At 43.5% G+C, this 14235-nt stretch overlaps 2 protein-coding genes across 2 annotated transcripts; both read right to left on the reverse strand.

Annotated features, from left to right (window-relative positions):
* On the reverse strand, window positions 1-2037 carry LOC102186864 (protocadherin alpha-3-like). Its single transcript, XM_018051645.1, has one exon. It carries the CDS (start codon window positions 2035-2037, stop codon window positions 1-3), a length of 2037 nt encoding a protein of 678 aa, XP_017907134.1.
* On the reverse strand, window positions 1976-9712 carry LOC102186588 (protocadherin alpha-2-like). The gene is made up of 2 exons (XM_018050268.1): window positions 7242-9712; window positions 1976-2164 (listed from the first exon to the last, which is right to left on the reverse strand). The coding sequence occupies exons 1-2, from the start codon at window positions 9630-9632 to the stop codon at window positions 2060-2062; spliced, it is 2496 nt and encodes an 831-aa protein (XP_017905757.1). The 5' UTR covers window positions 9633-9712; the 3' UTR covers window positions 1976-2059.

The following is a 14235-nucleotide window of genomic DNA, read 5'->3' on the forward strand; positions in this document are numbered from 1 at the left end:
TTAAGAACAAAGACATCTTCGAAAGGATTTTTTAAAATTACTCACTTTGGCAGGAAGATCAGCCTCTACATCCAGCTGCTCTTCTCTGTCTCCACTAATGGGACCAGGTGGAAGACTAGGACTGAAGGCCATGAGGTCGGTCTTGGGCGGCCCCTCCCCAGAACACACCTTCTGCCGCCTCTCCTGTGAGTAAGACCAGCTCCCCACCGCGCTGGAGCACACCAGCCTGGGCTTCACCGGCCCGCACGCGCCCTCCCTGGGCGGCGCCGAACACCGCAGCGCCGTGTACAGCAGCAGCGTGAGCACCAACAGGCTGGACACCGCGCAGATGGCGATGATCAGGTACACGTTCACATCCACTAACGCCGTCTCTGCGCCAGCTGCACCAGACAACGCCCGTGAAGAGGTCTTGGGCGCCTGGCCGCTGTCCTCCAGCGACAGCAGCACGGTGGCCGTGGCCGTCAGCACCGGCTCGCCGTGGTCCTTCACCAGCACCAGCAGGCGCTGGCGCGGGGTGTCAGCCTCGTCCAGGGCGCGCGTCGTGCTGATCTCGCCGGTGTACAGCCCCACGCGGAACGGGCTGCTCGCGCCACCCGCCGCCAGCTGCAGCTCGTACGACAGCCACGCGTTGTAGCCCGAGTCGGCGTCCACCGCGCGCACCTTCGCCACCACGTGGCCCGCGCCCACCGAACGCGCCACCACCTGGCTCACCGCGCTGGGTCCTCCACCTCGCCCGGGCGGCAGCAGCGCAGGCGCGTTGTCGTTCTCATCCAGCACAAACACCTGCAGCGTCACGTTGCTGCCCAGGGGCGGCACGCCCGCGTCGCGCGCGCTCACCTGGAACTGCAGCAGGTCCAGCTCCTCGTGGTCCAGCGGCTGCAGCGCGTACACCTTGCCGCTCTCCGCGTGCACCGACACGTAGCTCGACAGCGCGCGCTCACCCACTCGCCGCTCCACCAGCGAGTAGGACACCAACGCGTTCTCCTGCGCGTCCGCGTCTCGCGCAGACACGGTGAAGATGTGGCAGCCGGGCGGGTTGTTCTCTTTCACGAACACGGTATACTCTGCCTGCGCGAACGCGGGCGCGTTGTCGTTCACGTCGGCCACCTCCACGGACACGCTGGCCGTGGCCGACAGCGAAGGTGAGCCCCCGTCCCTCGCAGTCACCACTACCTCATAGTTCGCCACGCTCTCGCGATCCAAGACGCTGTCCAACACTAATGAATAGTAATTCTTGAAGGTGGACTGCAGCTTGAAGGGCACATGATGAGTCAAGGTGCAGGTCACCTGCCCATTGGCACCAGAATCGAGGTCGGACACGCTGATCAGGGCGATGACTGTGCCGACTGGAGCATCTTCTAATATAGGCAAAGAGAGAGATTTGATAACCAACTCGGGTACATTATCATTCGTGTCCAAAATTTCCACTAGAACCGTGCAGTGATCTGCCATTGGGGGAGTTCCTTTATCTGTTGCCTCTACCTGTATTTCATATAACTTAGTTAACTCAAAATCTATGTCACCCTTTACAATGATGTATCCATTAACGGGATCTAAATGGAATTTCGACAGAGTATCTGCTGATGTGTCTGTATTGAAAGAATACACAATGTCCTTATTTATTCCTTCATCCGAATCAGAGGCGTTAACAGTCACTACTAGGGTACCATTTGGTGCATTTTCAAATAATTTGACTTTGTAGATCGTGCTCTCAAACTCCGGAGCATTGTCGTTTACATCTAGAACGGTGATCTTCAGTTGAGTAGTACCACTGAGTTCTGGTTTCCCACCGTCAACTGCAGTTATAAGTAAGTGATGCTCAGGAGTGTCCTCTCGATTTAAAAGTTTTTTCAGCACAAGTCCAAGGGATTTAATTTCCTCATCATTTCTTTTTACATCCAAGGTAAAATATTCATTGGAGTTAAGCCTGTAAGTTAATAAAGAATTAGCTCCGATATCTACATCTGATGCGCCCTCTAGCGGAATCCGAGAACCAGGCTGCCGGGATTCATAAATAAACAAATTTTTTACTGCCATTGGAAAAACCGGTGGGTTGTCGTTAATGTCCTTCACCTCCACCTCCACATGGAACACCTGCAGCGGCCGGTCCACGATCACCTCCAGGTGGATGCTGCATTCCGCCCTCGGCCCGCACAGCTCCTCCCTGTCGATCCGAGAATTCACAAACAAAATGCCATTCTGCAGATTTACCTCCAGAAGATCCCCGCGGTCTTTGGACGCCACCCTGAACAAGCGCGGCACCAGCTCCTCCAGCTCCAGTCCCAGGTCCTGCGTGATTCGGCCCACGAAAGTGCCGTGTTTGGCCTCCTCGGAGACCCAGTAGTGGACCTGGCCGCTCCCGGCCTCCCAGAACAGGAGAAACATTACCGAAAGCAGTAGTCGGCAGTCTCCCTGACCTTCTCTCCAGGAAAGTACCATTGCAAGCGTTTTCCAAGTATTGGGTCGCTTTTGCAACGATCAAAATTTTGAAAATACTTTTAGTTCCTTATTCTTCATTTCATAAATAATCATTCCATGCCCATATTTCACAGATGGTGAGGAAAAGCAGCATCTTACTACGTAATGAATGCTGTATTTCTTCTGTGGTAAAATACCTTGCGGTGGACAGCGACCTCATGTGGCTAAATGTGTAGGTATTAAATAAATCTATCTTTTCCTTCCATTGAACTTCCCTCAATTTTTTTCCTTGTTAATTTCCTTCCCACTCCTCAAAGTCTTCATGTATTTTTTCAAAATATATGCTTAGAACTTTTCTACTAATTCATGACTTTCAATTAGGCCAGTCCATTCCATACAGTTAAATATAGTAAAATAGTGATTATTGTTTTAACAGTAGTGGACATCTATTGGAAATATTTCCCATATGACAAGTGCTATTCCATTTGTTTTAACAGGGTTATCTCATTAAATTTTCACAACAACCTTCTGAGGTAGGTATTAATATGATTCAGTTTTTAGAAACACTGAAGTGGAAACATGTACAGGTTAGTAACTTAAAAAATAATACTGACTTGTGGTGTTGAGTGGGATCTCAATCTACTTCAAGATTCATGACTTTAACCACTTGACCACAAAGTCTACATTTTACAGAAAAATCAGGCCTTTGATATTTGTAACCATTAAAACAACAAAACTGATAAAAATGTGTGTATATATGCATATATACACACACAATTTACTTCTATATTATTATGGCAATTTGTTACTTTATAAAATATGTTCACTTATATTTCTTCCTTTATAGAATGTCTACAAACCATTTTTGTGTCCTTTATCCAACAACTGCATCTTTGTTAGCTGTCTCAACTATTGTTTATATAAAGATTTCACAAGTCAGTCTTATTGTTGTTGTTAAGTCATTAAGTCATGTCTAACTCTTTTGCAACCCTATGGACTGTAGTCCACCAGGCTCCTCTGTCCATGGGACTTCTCAGGCAAGAACACTGGAGTGGATTACCATTTTCTTCTCTAGATAATCTTTCTGACACACTGATCAAACCCACATCTCCTGCATTGGCAGTCGGATTCTTTACTACTGAGCCACCAGGGAAGCCAAAGTCAGTATTTTACAGTACAGTTATTTTGTAAATTTGGTTTTTGCTGCATAAAAACACAGCAAATTGTTTGATTTGGATATTTGTTATATTCACATCATACCAGGGGAAATTATATTAATTTTTTAAATCTCTATACCATTTATACATTTCAATTTACCCGTATATCCTAATGGAGAAGGCAATGGCACCCCACTCCAGTACTCTTGCCTGGAAAATTCCATGGACGGAGGAGCCTGGTAGGCTGCAGTCCATGGGGTCACCAAGAGTCGGACATGACTGAGCGACTTCACTTTCACTTTTTACTTTCATACATTGGAGAAGGAAATGGCAGCCCACTCCAGTGTTCTTGCTTGGAGAATCCCAGGGACTGGGGAGCCTGGTGGGCTGCCATCTATGGGGTCGCACAGAGCCAGACACGATTGAAGTGACTTAGCAGCAGCAGTATATCCTAAAATGTTCCCAATATGAAATAATTGTGTTTTTACTAATCTTCACTCTGGATGAATTTCTGGCTTCCAATTTGTTAAAAAGTTGTTACGTGAAAGAACTGGTGTTTAATCATTGAAGAGAGAAAAATAGTTTTAGAATCTGACTCACTTTTTCAACATATGTAAAACTAGGCCATGAAAGCGTTTGGAAGTTGAACAGAGAAAATTCATGGGAAGAGGTTGAATTTAGAGAGGTAAGAGTATGCCCAAATTCTGCTTATAATCAGACTCTTTTTAAATGAAATTGAACATGTGATTTAAGGGAATTCCTTGTTGATCCAATGGTTAGGACTCCTTGCTTCCACTGCTGGGAGTGTGGCCAAAAACCAACAAACTGTCATTTAAGTATTACGAGAATAGTTCTCATAACAGGTTTTTCCATGTACTCATTGAATGCAACCAACATTGCAGTTTACTCATATTTTATTATTCATATTTGGAATAGAATAAATTATCAATTAAATTTTAATGAATAAATAAGTGAATATTTTAAATTAACTTTCTTTAAAATATGAGGTAAATTAATGATATTTGTTTATATCAAACATAATTTCTAGTTGATTCTGCTATACTAGTTCATGAAAAAGAAGTAAACATTTAAGACTTATTTTGGAAAAGAATGGATCTAGGAAATAATTATAATTATCAGTATGCCAGTAGGTGCTTTGGTGGATCTTTAAAGGTAGTAGCTAGTTTTAAAATGAGAGGCAAAATTAAAAATTTTTAATATCATGGACTTCATATCAGTAAGATACCTTTCACAGCTTACTGTAATACTATACATTTCATGATACTTAAGAGTGTACTTTTCTGCAAAATGGAATGCCATAGGGAATTTATAAGAGAGTAGACCCCATAATGATTATTAAGAGATGCTGCTAACTGCTAACTCGCTTCAGTCGTGTCCGACTCTGTGTGACCCCATAGACGGCAGCCCACCAGGCTTCCCCGTCCCTGGGATTCTCCAGGCAAGAACACCAGAGTGGGTTGCCATTTCCTTCTCCAACATGAAAGTGGAAAGTGCAAGTGAAGCCGCTCAGTCATGTCCAACCCTTAGCGACCCCATGGACTGTAGCCCACCAGGCTCCTCCGTCCATGGAATTTTCCAGGCAAGAGTACTGGAGTGGGGTGCCATTGCCTTCTCCATTAAGAGATGAAGGTAATACTAAAGAAACTATATGAGTTTAGAAAACTGAGCTAATATGTGGATAAAGTATTAGTGAGTAATATCTACTCTCACTTAGACATCTCTTGGCAACTGAATCAAGAAAATGTAAATATGAAATAAAAATCAGTAAGAGCTTATACAATGATCTGTTGTGATTCCTGGAAATATGGACACACTTGGATATAATATAAAAGCTTACAGTTTACCTAGAATAGAATATAGTGACTAGACTGTTGGTAGGAGAGATTCCATTTAACCATTCATATTTTCTGCACACAAGTCTCAAGAAAGTGATGAGTAGTGATGACTCATCTTAAGAAAGAGCTTTTTCCTCATCTGTTCAAGACATTTGTTTTTCTCTGTAAAGTCTCAGATGAACTTTTCTGATTCCCAGCAAATATATACTCCCTGCATTTTGAGGTATATCAACTCTGAGGTGCTAATAAAGTTTCATGCAGGAACAGATTATACTTAAATGGAGGTCACTATTTCCCCACCAAACTCCATTCCTTTAATAACAGATCCCAGATAGAAATGTCTATTCTGGCCTATCTGTAAAATGGCTAAAGCTAAGGTCACTTAGTGGAAGTTATTTTATGAATCATCAATATCCACATATGTTTGAGGAGGGGAAAGCAAATAACTATGGACCAAAGAGTAGTAGAAGACAGTAATTTCACCCCAAGACATCTTCCTTTGGTTGGAAAAAAAGTGTTTTTAACATCCTTTCCAAATGTAACATTTACTCACCAAGTTTAGTGTTTAACCCAACATAGTAGTTTCCATTGAATAACTACATTTTCCTTACCTTGTGTGTGGTGCTAAGTCGCTTCAGTTGTGTCTGGCTCTGTGAGACCCTATGGACTGTGGCCTGCCAGGCTCTTCTGTCTGTGGGATTCTCTAGGCAAGAATACTGGAGTGGGTTGCCATGCCCTCCTCCAGGCCCAAGGATCAACCCAAGTCTCTTAAAACTCCTGCATTGATGGGCAGGTTCTTACCACTAGCACTCTTCCTTATGTTACCTTTTGGGAAAACTCCAACTTCATAGGAATATGATTGCTGCCAGTCTTGGAAAATGTTATCACAGGCATTGTGTGTGGCGCCAGAGGGAGGTGGTCAATCTCTGCACAGTGGGAGGTCTACATATATTAACCCAGTGATACACTTTAAGCCTGACTAAACATCCCACAAAATAAAGAGTGCGTTATAGTATTCTCCACTTGTATGAAGAAAGAGTCCCACCACCTGGTCACCCCACAATGTGACTTTTTAAAATGATTTTTCAATTAAACAAAGTTGAAAGGGAGCTCTTTTCTCAGTGAACTCTCTATTGTGTCTTAAAACTAAGAATTTTGCAAATGTGAAGTCTTTATTCCAAATACTGTTGAAAAACATATGTAAGATTAGCAATTATTTCTAAATGATGTCATGTGTTGTGATGACCTATGATATGTACTTTGGAGGTCCTGGCATTATAAATTTATTCAGGATGCTTTTAAATACATGGAAAGAAAAATTAGCATATTAACTGTTACATAAAACAGATAAAGACAAATTCTTGATCAAAGGAATAATTTGGGAAATTTCCAACATACTCTGACAGAATGGATGAATGATGTAAACTGAAAATATATATTCCATAATCATGCTCTAAATTTCCCCAATTGTGATTTTTTAATACAAGAAAAACAATTTAGAGGTAATAGTAAGTTCTCAAATTTTGCTGAAGTATTTTTTTTCATTCCTTCAATCCTATTATTCATGGTGAAAGGAATAATTTGGAAAATTATTTTGGAATAATTTTGTAATTTATGGAAATTTCAAAATGTAAAAAGATCATCTAAGTAATTTTTTCTCAATGCAAGAAATTGATTTCTATTCATACCACATATTGCACAATAGGATAACGATATAAATAAAAACAACTATAAATCAAAATAATAGAATTATGGAGAACAAAGGAAATAAAACAATTTTAGAGATAATGGGGGAAAAATTAAGACTCACCTTTCCGAATTGTTCTGATTCGGAGAGCTGTTGTCTTTCGTCCGCTGAGCCTGGACCTTGAGGCAGGCTAGGACTGAAGGCCATGAGATCGGTTTTGGGCGGTCCCTCTCCAGAGCACACCCTCTGCCGCCTCTCCCGCGAATAGGACCAGCTCCCCACCGCGCTGGAGCACACCAGCCTGGGCTTCACCGGCCCGCACGCGCCCTCCCTGGGCGGCGCCGAACACCGCAGCGCCGTGTACAGCAGCAGCGTGAGCACCAACAGGCTGGACACCGCGCAGATGGCGATGATCAGATACACGTTCACATCCACCAGAACGGCCTCCGCTTCAGAGGCGCCAGACAACGCCCGTGAAGAGGCCTTGGGCGCCTGGCCGCTGTCCTCCAGCGACAGCAGCACAGTGGCCGTGGCCGTCAGCGCCGGCTCGCCGTGGTCCTTCACCAGCACCAGTAGGTGCTGGCGCGGCGCGTCCGCCTCGTCCAGGGCGCGCGTCGTGCTGATCTCGCCGGTGTACAGCCCCACGCGGAACGGGCTGCTCGCGCCACCCGCCGCCGGCTGCAGCTCGTACGACAGCCACGCGTTGTAGCCTGAGTCGGCGTCCACCGCGCGCACCTTCGCCACCACGTGGCCCGCGCCCACCGAACGCGCCACCACCTGGCTCACCGCGCTGGGTCCTCTACCTGGCCCGGGCGGCAGTAGCGCAGGCGCGTTGTCGTTCTCATCCAGCACAAACACCTGCAGCGTCACGTTGCTGCCCAGGGGCGGCACGCCTGCGTCGCGCGCGCTCACCTGGAACTGCAGCAGCTCCAGCTCCTCGTGGTCCAGCGGCTGCAGCGCGTACACCTTGCCGCTCTCCGCGTGCACCGACACGTAGCTCGACAGCGCGCGCTCGCCCACCCGCCGCTCCACCAGCGAGTAGGACACCAGAGCGTTCTCCTGCGCGTCCGCGTCTCGCGCAGACACGGTGAAGATGTGGCAGCCGGGCGGGTTGTTCTCTTTCACGAACACCGTGTACTCGGGCTGCGCGAACGCGGGCGCATTGTCGTTCACGTCGGCCACCTCCACGGACACGCTGGCCGTGGCCGACAACGAAGGCGAGCCCCCGTCCCTCGCGGTCACCACCACCTCATAGTTCGCCACGCTCTCGCGATCCAAGACGCTGTCCAACACGAGTGAATAGTAATTCTTGAAGGTGGACACCAGTTTGAAGAGGTCTTGGGGAATCAGGGTGCAGGTCACCTGTCCATTGACACCGGAGTCACGGTCGGCCACCGTGATGAGAGCAATGACACTGCCCAGTGGAGCATCTTCTCGAATGGGAAGTGAAAGAGACGTGATTGAGACTTCTGGTGAGTTATCATTGATGTCCACAAGTTTTACTGAAATTTTACAGTGCCCAGACATTGACGGAGTCCCGTTGTCATACGCAATAACTTGAATATCATATAATTTCACTTCTTCATAATCTAATTGTCCCTTAGTTCTAATTTCCCCTGAGCTAGGATCTATGTTGAACTTGGTCTTTATATTCTGGGACACATCACTACTAAATGAATACACAATCTCACTATTTGATCCTTCATCTGCGTCAGAAGAATTTAATTTAATCACCAAGGTTCCATTTGCCACGTTCTCTAACAACTGTATTTTGTAAACTGATTGGTCAAAAGTAGGTTCGTTGTCATTCACATCTAATACCTTAATAAGCAACTGAACAGTGCCCGTGAGCTCAGGTTTGCCCCCATCAGTAGCCACTAGTAACAAATTAATTTCAGCAGTTTCCTCTCTGTCCAGAGATTTCCTCAGCACAAGAGACAAAGACTGACTTGGTTCATCATTTGTCTCTATATCTAGAAAGAAATACTCACTGGAGCTGAGCTTGTAGGTGAGAAGAGCGTTTACTCCGATATCTGCATCAAATGCCCCCTCTAGAGGAAACCGTGAGTCAAGCAGTCTCGATTCGTGAAACCGGATAGTCTTTACCGCCACTGGAAATGCTGGCGGGTTGTCGTTAATGTCCTTCACCTCCACCTCTACATGGAACACCTGCAGCGGCCGGTCCACGATCACCTCCAGGTGGATACTGCACTCTGCCCTCCTCCCGCACAGCTCCTCCCGGTCGATCCGAGAATTCACAAACAAAATGCCATTCTGCAGATTTACCTCCAGAAGGTCCCTGCGGCCTTTGGATGCCACCCGGAACAGGCGCGGCACCAGCTCCGCCAGCTCCAGTCCCAGGTCCTGGGCTATGCGGCCCACGAAGGTGCCGTGTTTGGCCTCCTCAGCGACTGAGTAGCGGACCTGGCCTCTCCCGGCCTCGCCTACAGCTAAGAGCAGAAGCAGCGGAAGCAGATGCCGGACCTCCACGCCCCTACTCTTAGAAGACACCATCACCAATTCTCAGTGAGTTGATCAAATTAGAATATCGTGTTGTGCAAAATTTTAAATGTTGTCCTCTAATCTCTGCTCAAGTCCTGCTGCCTCTCTTATTGCTCTCCTCTCTGGAGTTACAATAGGGTTCTGGGTATTTTTCTTCTTAGAGAACATACTGTGGTAAGACAGCGACATCATGTGGCCAAAATGTAGGCTCTACTGTTGATTGTGTGGATTTAAATTTTAACAATTGCTCAGGCTAAGTTTCCTGATAGATTTCATTTAGGAAAAATACCTATCTTAAACTGAAATATATCATTTCCCCCTTTTACTGTGTTAAAAATATATAACAAAATTTACCATATCATCCACTTTTAAGTATAAAGTTTAGTTTGTTATAGTCACATTGTTGTGAAATATCTTGAGAACTTTCATCTTGCAAACATGAATCTCTATACCCATTAGAAAACAACTCCCCTTTTCCACCACACTGCATCCCTCTCACCACCATTCTACTTTCTGTTTCTACAGATTTGACCACTCTAGGTACCTCACATAAATGAAATCTCACAGTTTGGTTGTGACTGGATTATTTCATGTTGTAGCATGTGATGAATTTCCTTACTTATAAGGTCAAATAATATTCTGATTTTTTATATACCACATTTTTTTATATACCACATTCATCCACCTGTCCATGGATATCTTGGTTGCTTCCACCTTTTAGCTATTGAGACTAGTGCTGTTATAACCATGGGTATGAAAATATGGGCTTCCCTTGCAGCTCAGTTGGTAAAGAATCCACCTACAATGTAGAAAACCCAGGTTCGATTCCTGGGTTGGGAAGATCCCTGGAGAAGGAAATGGCAACCCACTCCAGTATTCTTGCCTGGAGAATCCCATGGACTGTAGCCTGCCAGGCTCCTCTGTCCATAGGATCACAAGAGTCAGACACAACTTGGCAACTAAACCGTCACCACCATGAAAATATCTGTGAGACCCTGCTTCCAGTTCTTTTGGATATAACAATTTTTTTCTGTTTCTTCAAGTAAAACACATGGAAATCAAAGGCTATTTTAGTTTATATTTTATAAATTGAAAATATATTTATATATTTAATTTTTGCTTTGGGATTTAATTTCGCTTTCTGGACTGTTCACAGATGTTTGTAAATTAATACTTTATTTTCCTCATCTGGATAATGTATTCTTAATTAAGAATATCCCCTTTTCTACTACATTTGGATTTTTATTCAAGAACAGTACAATTGATCTCTTTTTAGTGTTGAGAATATCTTACTTTAATAATTCTTAGCTGTCCCCTTCATATACAGTTGATATGAAAATATGACAAAGATAACATAGGGATAAAACAAAATGAATTGAGGGTAAGTCAGTGTCAAAATGCATAAAAGTTATCTTCAGTTACTCTAAGGAGGTCACAACCACAAAGAAGGCTGAACACTGCAGAACTGATGCTTTCAAACTGTGGTGCTGAAGAAGACTCTTGAGAGTCCTTTGGACAGTAAGGAGATTAAATCAGTCAGTTCTAAAGGAAATCAACCCCGAATATTCACTGGAAGGACTGATGCTGAGCTGAAGCTCCAATACTTTGGCCACCTGATGCAAAGAGCCTATTCACTGGAAAAGACTCTGATGCTGGGAAAGATTGAGACATGAGGAGAAGAGGGAGACAGTGGATGAGATAGTTAAATGGCATCACTGACTCAATGGACATGAGTTTGAGCAAACTGCAGGAGATGGTGAAGGACAGGGAAGCCTGGAGTGCTGCAGTTCATGGGGTCGAAAAGAGTTGGACACATCTTATGACTGAACCACAATAAGGCACTCACAAACTTTGTTTTCAGCAAAGAGGAAAACAAAAATAAACTGCAAAATTTATAGTGTCAGTAAAAGAAAAAAATCCTTGTTAAAGAAAAACTAGATTTTCCTGGTACTAAAATCCAATGCTAATTTCTCCCTTGAGTCTAATGTCTTAAGATACTTATGCATATCATCTATGAAGTATATATGTCTATTAATCATATTCTAACAATAAACTGACTTAAGCAAAAAAAGCAGAACATTATTTATTGTTTTATACATGGAAATGGAAAATTATGTACTAGTTTCAGGAAGAGCTGGGTGTACACACTTTAATAATGTCATAAGAAAATTATCTCAACATTTATAATACTTTTACATGTGATGGCAAAAATGGCTAGGGTAGCTTTTAGGCTACCTATTTTCAGGCCACATGTAGTGACTCTCAGCAGAAAGAAAAATGCCCTTTTCCTAGTAGCCCAATAGACAATCACTTCCTTTGATCCTGTTTAGATGACATATCTTTTCTTTAGTCAATAGTGGTGATGGTCCTCACACTGGCCAGACATGGTTTGCTTATTTATTCTTGAAGCCAGGAGATGAAATCAGGCACACCTAAATTATGTGGACTAAAAACAAGGAGGTTGGTTTTCGTTAAGGCCAGTACAAGGACTCATGTATTTGGTTTCTCCTGGAGCTTAAAGTGATTGCACATAGCTGCTAGCCATTATATCATTAAGTAGTTGCAGTGCAACTGTATATTTGTAATACCCTATGGGTTTTTTAATAATCAGTAGCCACATACCAGCTACTGTTGACATACTAAGGAGTTATGCCTAAAATCCAGATATTAGCTTTAGGAAACATGGCTTGCTTAAAGAGAATTTTTGCAATCCTATAATCTAATTTTTTCTGGAATTTGAGAATCATATGTCTGAAGGTATGAGGCACATTCTTTTGTTATTCAGGGTTTCTGAGGACCCGGAATATCTCTCCCCCTCTCTCAGAGAGATAGATTTCCATTGCCAGAAATGCAAGCACATTTCCTCCAATGGGGATAGGAGTCTGAGAAGCCAAGCTTAGCCAATAAGCTTAACATTTCTTTGTAACTGTAGTGGTTGGAATGGTAGCTCCCAAAAGATATATCCACTCATAACCTTAAAATGTGTCTTAGTTTGGAATAGAGATCTTTACAGACATAATTAAGATAAACCTAAACACATTATCCTAGATTTGGGTGGGTCACAAATCCAGTGACAAATATCCTTATAAGAGACAGAAAAAATGCACAGAGGCATGTGAAAGAAGGATCTGCGACCACTGAGACAGAAACTGGAGTTACACTGCCATGAGCCACAGAATGGCTAGAGCCACCAGAACCTGGAAGAGGCTGGGAAGAATTCTCCCCTTACAGTCTTCAGAAAGATCATGGCCTTGCCAACACCTTGTTGGACTTCTGGCCTCTAGAACTGTGAGAGAATAAATTTCTGTTGTGTTGTTTCAAGCCCCCAAGATTGTGGTAATTTGTTACATACAGAAGCATTACAAAACCAATATAGTATTCATTGCTAAGAATACCCTTTGCACTTACCAAAGCAAACTGTCAATTCCCTATGATTTTATGTCTCTGAGCATTCATTCTTCAAAAATGCTCATTGAAATCTTTCACAAAACTACAACAAAGCCCCTGAAGGAAGAAAGCAAGAAAGGGAAATGGATGATAGGCAAAAAAAAAAAGAGGTGCCTAAAACATTTTAAATTCAGTTTATTATTTTTCTTCTCCTGATTTTTATATAAAAAGAAATCACTACACAATAATTTTTCCATAGAATCCAAGTTATATAATCTACTTAATGGTCAGATACTTTAGTGAAAGGGTCAATAATAATGTTCTCCTATCAGTTGTATAGACTACATGTTGTAATGCTGTTCTTGTAAAATATATTCTATTCACATTAGCTTAATGGCAGTGGAACCCCAATAACCATGTTGCTGTATATTGACTGTTTCCATTTTAAATAAACATGATTTTATCTCTGACTCCTGCAAAGTCCTCTGTGGTTATGGGAGACTGGTCTAGGACAGCTTTTCTCCACATGTTGGCTCAGCATCCCAGAATATTTTGATCAATGGCATCTCAGCATCAACCTGTACTTCCACAAATGCTACAATAGGAAAAGACAGCAGGAGGCAATCTTTCACTGGCAATCATCTGTTTCTGCTTGGAAGTGATATACATCATTCACATGTATTTGATCAAAGAAAATCAAAGCTCAGGGTAGCAAGGAAATGAAATCTTCCAGTGTTCCCAGAAGGAGGAGAACAGAAATATTGACAGTGGCTACCAAAATAAACAACTGTTTCTCATTCTCATCTATTTGCATTCTTGCCTGACCATAAGTCTCAAAGGTACTTTGAAGTGATACCTAACTTCTCTAATTATTTACTGTTATACTAGAAAATGGGCTTCCCTGGTAGGTCAGTTGGTAAAGAATCCTGCAATGCAGGAGACCCTGGCTTGATTCTTGGGTTGGGAAGATCCCCTGGAAATGGGATAGGTGGACCACTGCAGTACTCATAGGCTTCCCTGATGGTTCAGATGGTAAAGAATTCGTCTGCAATGAGGGAGACCTGGGCTTGATCCCTGGTTTGGGAAGATCTCCTGGAAAAGGGCATGGCAACTCACTCCAGTATTCTTGCCCGGAGAATCTCCATGGACAGAGGAGCCTGGCAGGATACAACCCATGGGGTTGCAAAAAGTTGGACATGACTAAGCATAGCACAGCACATACTAGAAA

Source organism: Capra hircus, chromosome 7, assembly GCF_001704415.2.
Source record: "Capra hircus breed San Clemente chromosome 7, ASM170441v1, whole genome shotgun sequence".
Lineage (NCBI taxonomy): Eukaryota > Metazoa > Chordata > Mammalia > Artiodactyla > Bovidae > Capra > Capra hircus.

What these genes read in the sequence shown, in the direction of transcription:
- LOC102186588 (XM_018050268.1), bottom strand. Translation starts at nt 9,632, where the DNA reads ATGGTGTCTTCTAAGAGTAGGGGCGTGGAGGTCCGGCATCTGCTTCCG. An exon ending in AATCAGAACAATTCGGAAAG is followed by an intron (nt 2,165 to 7,241) that starts GTGAGTCTTAAT and finishes TCGGATCGACAG; the next exon opens with GGAGGAGCTGTGCGGGCCGA.
- LOC102186864 (XM_018051645.1), bottom strand. Translation starts at nt 2,037, where the DNA reads ATGGCAGTAAAAAATTTGTTTATTTATGAATCCCGGCAGCCTGGTTCT.